Here is a 9,563-nt window from a genome sequence, read left to right as displayed (position 1 = left end):
GGCAGAGTAGATTAAGGGATTATATGATAAAAGCCTAAGGTACAAATCCCCTTCATGGAAATTAACCAGTGAGCTAATGAAAAGTAAGCCACCAATACAATCGCTCTACGCCGTATTTAAAACCGCCCCACAGCTCTTTCCCATGCCGTCTAACCTCACGGTTTTTGGTAAGCAACTCCATACGCCATACCGCTGTTGATACACAGCCAGCACTCCAGCCCGTCCGTTCGTCGCTGCTGTTTTCCCCCCAGCATAACTCTACCTCCACGCTTACCCCGTCTTTTTTCACCGACTGCCGGACCGCTTTTCTAGCTTTGATGCATCGCCGGGGGACTAGATTGCTGCCGTTGATTTTTGTGGCTTCGTTGAACTTCACGCCTTCTAAGCCCGAGATTTTCGGTCGCTCAGACCCTGCCAAATCGACGAACGGTAGAACCCCTGCAACGGAGAGCTGGGTGAACACTTGACAAGATATTGAATGCTTTGTGTAGATGCCACTGTATTTTGCTGCGATTCACATCACAAAATTATTTATACTACAGTGCCACATACCTTGCAATACAGTACACACGCATCATACCACAATAAAAGTGTCACCCTTTAGTACAGTACCTAGCATAATCGTGCCACAAAATATTCCATGCCGAATAAAATATTTAGCATGTCAGTAGCGCACCTTGGACCTTACAGCCTGACGAGGCCTGAGCGGCACTGATCCTTAGGACGGTAACCGCATGTGAGCGAGAACTAGAAGAATTTTTATTCGTAGGGGCGCTGACACGAAGTCCTCTTGCGGTGCGAAACGTCGATAAGACTTCTTCAGCGCTCGTCACAATCTGATCGCAGTCAACTCTACTTCAATATATAACTCCAGTATATACAGGGGTTGGACAAAATAAGGGAAACGCTTGACATTTAGGTATCGTAATTTTTGAACATGTGTTATATTGTTTATCGTTGCTGCTAATTAATATTTTACACTAGCACATATATTTTTAAAATTTAATGTCAATAACCTAACCTATAACCTTAAAATGGCAAACCTCTCTGACTTTCAAATAGGACAATAGGTGCTAGGGTTAAATTGCATTCTCTACTCCTGACTTAATATGAGCTTCTGTTACGTCCTTATGCACAGACCTCTAATTTTTGCCTGCGAATCTCGGCAAAGATGGCATTCACTGCCCTTGGAATGATCCCGGAATCATCATCTCCGCTCCTCCCCTCCATGGTGTAGGTCTTGCCTGCCCTTGACGGCCCGTACGCTAGAATGCATACGTGGGACGCCTGTCGGAGACCACCATGCCGTGCTTCGAATGGACTATCATGATACTTTCCCTGAAGAACGTAGCCTACAACACATCTTGACTGTAACGTTATTAGCCGCACGCCACCAGACAGATCACATCCATTGAATTAGATCAATCAGCCCACAGGAAAATAAGCCTGGCATCGTATGGCCCAGCGTCGTCTGCCAACACACTAAAAAATTTTACACCACCCGGACGGAGCGCGCCGGAGCCGTCCGTATCTGTCCCGTGTGTCGAACCAGCCCACGGTCGAACGGCCACGCGTCGTACGACGATAAATTTTGGAACAGAACTATGCTATCTGGAACCTAACCCCAGATGCTGTGAGCTAAAAGTTACGTAATTTAGCAAAGCTGTAGAAGTCTCTCGTCGAAGGATGATAGATTTTGGAACAGAACTATGCTTTCTGAAACCTAACCCCAATGCTGTGAGCTAAAAGTGACGGTCTGGTGGTGCTCGGCAGGATGCACACAGTTCCACTGGCGACCTGGGCTGGTTGGTCACAGTCTGTTGTCCGCAAGTTACAATTCGATCTAAAGTCAGGGTATGAAGTGATGATTCGATGCAACGTTCAGTGGTGCATAACCATTACTTTCTGGGCTATTCGCTTCAGAATATGGTGGCGTGAAGCTCCTAATATTTAAAGCAAGATGATGTCACGGGCTGGTTACCGACGGTTGGCTTAATCCGCGGCTGATTGGTGGTCATCCGGAAATATGCTAGGCGTTCCTTTCAAGGCTGATTGGTGCACAAATTTTGTGGTGCACGGCTGCGTACCCTGCATACGTTACAGCCGTCAAGGGCACACTGAACTAGATCAGCAACTGCATGGAAGACCTGATGGGTGAGATAAGATCTTGAATGACACCGGTTTAATTACAAAAGCCATTAATTCGTGTGATACTGCAACAGCTGTGACACGCTAATGGTTGGTTAAATCTATTTAGTTGTATCAAATCATAGCTGTTGTCCAAACAACACCAGAACTCACTTCTGCCTGAGTGCTTTCAGGCCCGAAGACGTGGTCGTACGAGAACCTATGCATGCGACTGTCCGTCTCTGGGGGATGGGGAGGGTGGCTTTAGAAATAAGAAAAAAATGGTACACTGATACTTTAATGTGTCGTCATTCTATAAGACGACATTCAGGCACCCCAAGACCTAATTACGGGAAATGATGTCCGTGTTTCGACTCCATGTACTGCTTGAGTTTGTGAGGATAGTTACATTCGAAGTCGCAATATGCTATTGGGCAGAATTATTCCATTTCACTTTTGTGTGTATTCTTATGATTTCTAAGGTGATGAGCCCTAGTAAAACCTTGCCCATACTCCTCGCAGAAAAAATTGTAGGGGCTGGGGGCCTTGTGTGATCTCGGCACAGGGCTCCGCGAACGGTCGCGGGAGCATCCTGGCAACTCCAGGAGTGATGGCGACGCAGTCGGGCTGTAAAGGCCCGTTCACACTAGGGGTAACACACCAGAATCAAGTGCCTCGAAGAGCATGCAGAGGCGCTTTGCAGCCTCTGCATGCGCTTCTTGACAGATTGACGAGCTAGCGATTGACAGGGGCCATGCCTCATGCAACACAAGCGCGGCGCTTAGCAGATAGCTATTAAAGAATTGATATCACTTGTATGCTTAAATCGCAAATTAATTAAGAATTTAAATTAAATTGAAAATTTAAATCAAATTTAAAATCTTAATTAATTAAAGAAATTCAATTCGTTCTACGGTTTAATGTCTTAATTTGTGACTTCTGATTTGTGATTCTAGATTCTACGAAGCTGGTCTACGATGGAGCTGGTCTCCGAAACGTTTTCTATAAAGATATGAATTTTTGTGGACTATTCTTTGCTTTTAAATTCTTAGCTAGTAGATAGCTGTCTGTGGTCTAGTAAGGTTGATTGCGTACGCTGGTCCGGCACACCAAATGTCGACTAACATCACTCTCGGTTGGAGTCATTCTCTAGTAGAGAGCCTAATTGATCTTTATAGAGAAAATGAATGCATACGGAGTGTTCGGTCATAGGAGTACAAAAATCTAAATGCAAATGATGTAAGTTATTTTTACATGACGTGTTTAGTTTATGTGATTTTAGCAACTCCTGACAATTTATGAATTACCGTTTAGCGATTTCAAAGGATGATATAATATCGGTACGTATATTGGAACTTTTTATTCAAGAATAGACTATATTTTTATAAACTGTATCTTTTTGAATGTGCTAGTTCTCTAATTATGATGCCTATGCTAAATTCTCGTTTACAACTGGCATAGTGCGAAGAATGACGGACTGCAGCACACCCGAGAACAATGGCCCACAGCTCACATTCGGTTACATCCATCCTCATTGACGTCTAGGTGGCAACTAGTGTTCAAAGCGCGCGGTCTCAAACTACCAAGTACAAAAGTAGTGTGAACGGTTGTGCGCGGTGAGGCACTGCAGCAAACGACTCGAAGCGCATGTCGTTGCCACTAGTGTAAACGGGCCTTAGGTGCGAAAGATCCCGGGAGCCCCCGGGCATCGCCTCCGGAGCTGCCTGGAGTATCTTTCGTTTCTTCAAACAAATTGCCTGTACCTTTCCGTCAGAAAATGGTACGTAAAGTAGAGAATTGCCCAATCAATGATGACGTCTACAAAACTATGTTGACGGGAGTAAAACTTCGACTCTGTGGTCTCCAGCCCCAAAGGTAACGCTCCCACTTCTTTTGACAAGCATAGCGTAATTCGAAGGAAGTGAATTTTCCGCTACCGTTTGCAAAACAAGCGCGTCAAAGACAGTCTAGCTTAATGCATGCGCAACTGTAGATGCTTGTAAATTTTGCTCATCCAAAGATCATTCAATGTTCAGGTGCCCTAATCACACTTCACATGCCGCTTGAGTGCGCAGGATCGAGGAGTTGAGAATGTATTCTTCATGTTGCAGCTCAAAGCACAGAAGTGTTGATAGCCGTGCTAAATTAGATTAGCAGTGTAGTATCCGTTTTTCAGACAAGCACATAAAAAAGGTCATATTGAATGGTGGAGCTTATCGAAGCTCTAGCCCTTCGCCGAGTATATTCATCAGAGGATGATGAACATTTACTGAGCGGCCTTACATGCTGACCGGCTTGTTACACATGACATATGAAGCATACCTCTAGTCTTGGAAGTTGCTGCCATTATTGAGGAAAATGTCGTTTGCTCACGGCATCATCTGTGGTGGCATTCTTATTAAATTCTTACATTGTATACCTTCAATAGAATTCTGTCTGGTCCCTCTGATGCCCATGCTATTCTGTAGGCGCCGGGTTCTGTCTATAGAATATTACTCCGTACTAAGGAAAAACTGCTGCGCTGACGGCCAGTGTTGGTTCAAGTCGTCTATGATGACGGAACTTTGCAGGGACTTTATGTTGTATGGAGATCCTGCTGTTACAGCGCCCGTGCTGCACGACTTCACTCAGTACGAGGGGATGGAGGTGTATTGCAGCTCTGATTACCCACGTTTGTCCACTGCTTTGAGCGTGTTTCATCGCTACGCTCACCGATGTCGGTTGGTGGTGACGCAACCTGCATTTTATCCGCCGCCAGATAAAATGCAGTTTGCGAATTTCTCTAAATCTTAGGCGCATGAGCAGCCATGCTAACAAGCACCACGAGTTTCTGAATTATTCGGTTAAGTTCTGCCGTTTCTTCCGGAATAATTATTACAGTAAATTGCACAAAACGTTTTAATCGTGGATCTCTCGGTCAATTTCTTGTATTTAATGAGAAACTCTTAAAACCGTTTGTCAGGACCCAAGATGAACCACGTCAGCCCTGCATCTATTTAAAACAGGTGACAGGAGCTACTGTTCACCAGTCGCGGTTGCCTTGCCGTTTCGTGATAAATCTTAAATGTAATCTACCGTATCCAGTGCTCAGTCGATCATACTTAGAGGTCATTATTTCAAGTATAAACTAAATAGCGGGACTATTTTCAAGCTAGCCTTCACCGTTTTCGTACAGTGGGCTTATATGATAATGTAACTAATGACTCCTTCCAATTAACTAAATGCAGAATAACTTGCAAGTCAAGTCACTTCACTCTAACACTGTGATGAAGTGACTAAAAATGTTGCAGTAATGGTGTCGCTGTCATTGCTATTGAATAAGTCGTCACTCGTCAGTCCAGATGTCAATCCAAGACAGTACTCGACCGGCGTCTTGCACTCTAGCACTACAAGGTGAAGCGTACCAGTGAGGCTGTATTTTAATCCTGAAGACTACGAATTGTATTAGTTTTACGAGATCATTAACAACCGACGACCAGCGCTACATATATTCACCTGGGCAGAGATTAACGAAACTTCGCTAAGTTCACGTAACTTTTCGTACTTACGTTCAAAAAGTTACGTATTACGTAAGTCAGTCAAAATTTGGCATTAACAAAACTGTCTTACGCCAAACTCATCTGAAAAGGTATTATCGAAACCATCCAACTAACTGACCAATCAGAGGCTTTGGATTTGTTTACATTCTGTGAACCTCGGAAGCCTTCGATATGTGAAGTGGAAGTCGGTATTGCACTTTGTTGGCAGGGACTTGGCCCCAGTGTGACACTATTAATTTACTTGCAACACGCCACACGGTGAATTGCGATAAAGTTGTCAATAATTCGACGTATAATATAAATATGTGATCGTGTCAAGCGGTGCCATTGGGAAACAAATGTTAATTGTGAAAATTTGTGATTATGCCAGGGGGCAGGAGCTGTGATTTGTTTTCCTTTCACGAATTCACGTTATAAATTACAAGAAAATGTGGTTAGTCATATCATAGAGTTTCAAGATCACTCCAAAACAAATCCTTATGCCTTTTTGATTCAAAATTATATGGAGCTTGAGCAGCCAACCTTTATTTTTGCTACATACTACTACGATTTCTTTCTGAAATTCTGTCTTTTGCAGTCTCAATTTTTATTTGTAAAAAGTCTCCTAATTTTGAATCAGAGAAATGTAATTTTTTGCCTTTATCAGCCATGCATTTTTCTTTTTCTTCTCCTTTACTCCATAGAAGGCAATTATGAATTATTCTGATTTGATAGGTTCATGTCATGGCTCATGAGGACTGGCTAGTCTTCATTTCAATCATTTGCTGCTCATTATTGTTTTTTCACAGCCACAGGTTTGCAAGTTCTTGCAATAGTTGCTAACAACTATTTGATGAATTGGTTTTTTGTTTGCAGATTTTGAATCATAAGCATGGAATTGTTGTTTGCACATGAGTATCAGCAAGCATTAAGAAGAGAGAGGGTGTTCAGGGATCAACTAGATTTGTTGCATGTTTGTGATCAGGAACTCATTAGCAAATACAGGTTTCCACGTCATGAAATTATTAATATTATTCATGAATTAGAGCCACTGCTGCAGAGACAAACATTGAGATCCCATGCTATAACGGTCTGCACACAAATAATGGCTACCCTTCGCTTTCTGGCAAGTGGATCTTTTCAAAATGTTGTTGGTGACATCAGTGGACTATCTCAACCAAGTGTTAGCAACATAATCACGTCTGTGACAAATGCTCTGGCAGAAAAATCTTTAAATGAAGTCAAGATGCCTGCAGGTGTGATTGAACGGCAGCAAACCATGAGGGATTTCCATGCCTTAGGTGGTTTTCCAAGAGTCATCGGAGCCATTGATGGTTCCCGTATACCAATCAAAGCACCTGTGGACGATGAAGCCATATTTGTCAACAGAAAGAAATTTCATTCAATGAACATACAAGTTGTTTGCGATGCTAATAAGAGAATTATCAACTTTAATGTCAGCAACCCTGGCAGCACTCACGATTCGTACATCTGGAGCAACTGTGAGCTACGTGCCAGATTTCAACGTGGAGAATTTGGCGATGGCCTGCTTTTGGGTAAGTTCAATTTTTTATCATTTCCAACTTCAATTTAATAATATCTTAAACAATTATTTATTCTTAAATCATTCTAAAAACTATTTTTTTTTGCATACTATAATGTGATTTATATTATTACTTCCAGGAGATAGTGGTTATCCCCTTGAGCCATTCCTAATGACACCATTTGCCAACCCTGCATTGCCAGCTGAGCAAGAGTACAACAGACGCCACACAAGAACTAGAGTAATAATCGAACAAGTTTTTGGAGTCCTGAAGTCGAGGTTCCGATGCCTACATAAATCAGGTGGGAATCATAACATTATTGATGAAAATTTCAATTTTTTATTTGAAAATTTTAAAACTTTCTGATCTTTTATATTATGCAATTGCAGAAATATGCATGGGGTTATTGTAAGCATTATTTTGAAAGATGCCCATGTAAATAAAAATGTATTTTTACTAGTACATATATATATATATACTACCAGCATCAAACATACAATAATGTGCTTCCTATCCCCTCAGGTGGAAACCTCCAATACAAGCCTTCCAAATGTGCCAAGATTATTGCAGCCTGCTTGTTGCTTCACAACCGCTGCATTCTTATGAACATACCAAATCCTGATGATTATGAAGAGGACGAAGTCTACATGGAGCCTGAAGAACGAGGTCATGATGGGGCACAAAGAGTTCTTGGCAGACAAGTTCGCGACTTGCTTGTTCATAATTTCTTTTGAAGCATGCATCCACAGTTCATGATGTGCAAACTACTAGAATTAACCTTTTTCATTTGAATGAGTCTAATAATTGCATTTGATAATAATCTATACAATGAAGCTCATTTGTTCTCCTGTCACTAATGCAGGTATAAAAATTCTGTTTATATTAAGATTTTGGCACTTGAGGCATATAATTTGTAATTAAGATTGGAAAATGTTTATAGCATGAAGTTATTACAAATATTATAGAGAAAACTTATTTCTGCTGCATACATTCCAATAGGTTATTACAACAATCATATCACTTGTCTGGTAAGGTAATTTGCAAAGAAAATTGTGTCAATATTTTATTAAAATCCTTTATCAGCACATTTGCAGGACGAATCAGCTGCTGTACTGCTGATGAACCGTTTGTATCTGAATTTTTCAAAATCATTGAATCGTATGTAATGCTTTCTAGAAAATAAAGAAAATGTTTTGCATATCAATTGCAGTTGCTCCTTTTACATGTAGAAAAAAAGGCATTAAATAATTCGCAAATATGGTGTAAACATTGGAAAGATATAGTAATACGCGGTAATATTAATGTTCAATAGTTTTTATAATTAAAGGCTCAGATTAGAAATGTTTAATTGATTGAATATGGTCCAAATGACCCATGTAAAACTCTTTTAATTTGAAGAAAGGGCATGACAAAAATGACAATTATGTCTATGGACAAAAATTTTTAGACATAAGTTATTAGTGCCTTTCAAGCACATAATAACACAATTAATAGAACAAACTCAACAGATAGCATACCCCTAACAGCAACAATGCAATAAGTGTCTTCACTTTGTATGAAATATTATAGAAATAGACTAGCAAAGAAAATCAAAGTTCCTCTTTGGCACATAACGTCACAATTTATACTAGAACGAACTTAGAAGATAGCATACTCTACCAACAGCAACAAGGCAGTGGAAGTTTTCCATTAGCAGAAAACAGTAAGAAAATAGGCAATTAAGAATAAAATAACTCAGTCCCTCTTTTGGCACATGATATATGTAATAATAGTACAAAGTGAAAAATTAACATGATATAGCTAGTTTGAAAATTCAGTTAAGGTGGTCAGAGAGCAGCAAAAAGGTGGAAATTACATAATTAGTATGAAAAATTGGCTAAGAAGGTTGAAATAAATTGTAATTAAGACTAAATAAATACCATCCTCTTAAGACATTGACAAATACATTTTCAAATATTATAAGAGTAACTAACCTGTAATTGGATTGTTAGCCAAAAGCAAAGGCAGTAAATATTGTTATTGCAAAAATTATTGACACCATAAGTTTCAAGAAAGGTTGATCTTAATGTAAGCTATTATTTTAATAGAAGTGCTCAACTAACAATCAGTTTTGACACGGATTTCATTTATTACAAGAATGGAGTTAGAAAAAACGCCTTTTCATATTAATTAATTCAAAAATATATATTGATCTATGCCAATTGATATGTTTTAAAGGTTACCTGAAGCTGCATAAAAATTAGTCATCATCATTGTGTTTACTGCTATTCTTGAAAGGGATGTTGCTATATTTTCAGAATTGGAGGCTATACGTTCGGTATTAGCCACTAAGGCATTGATAGAGGTTAAAATGTCCCTTTGAACAGTTAGCATA

The 9,563-nt window shown here is 40.2% G+C and overlaps 1 protein-coding gene across 2 annotated transcripts; it reads left to right on the top strand.

Moving 5' to 3' along the window:
- The first annotated feature begins 6,520 nt into the window (after nt 1–6,520).
- LOC108682342 (putative nuclease HARBI1) lies at nt 6,521–8,515 on the top strand. Of its 2 annotated transcripts, none has more exons than XM_018171489.2 (3): nt 6,521–7,201; nt 7,392–7,490; nt 7,712–8,515. In XM_018171489.2, exons 1-3 carry the CDS (start codon nt 6,538–6,540, stop codon nt 7,921–7,923), a joined length of 975 nt encoding a protein of 324 aa, XP_018026978.1. In that variant the 5' UTR covers nt 6,521–6,537; the 3' UTR covers nt 7,924–8,515. The 2 variants fall into 2 exon arrangements, with proteins under 2 accessions (XP_018026978.1, XP_018026977.1); XM_018171488.2 differs by having other exon boundaries at nt 7,329–7,490.
- The last annotated feature ends 1,048 nt before the right edge of the window (nt 8,516–9,563 follow it).

Source organism: Hyalella azteca, unplaced genomic scaffold (assembly GCF_000764305.2).
Source record: "Hyalella azteca isolate HAZT.00-mixed unplaced genomic scaffold, Hazt_2.0.2 contig7556, whole genome shotgun sequence".
In the NCBI taxonomy this organism is placed as follows: Eukaryota; Metazoa; Arthropoda; class Malacostraca; order Amphipoda; family Hyalellidae; genus Hyalella; species Hyalella azteca.
Note: the sequence above shows the minus strand (reverse complement) of the source record. Positions and strands in the feature narration are given on the sequence as shown.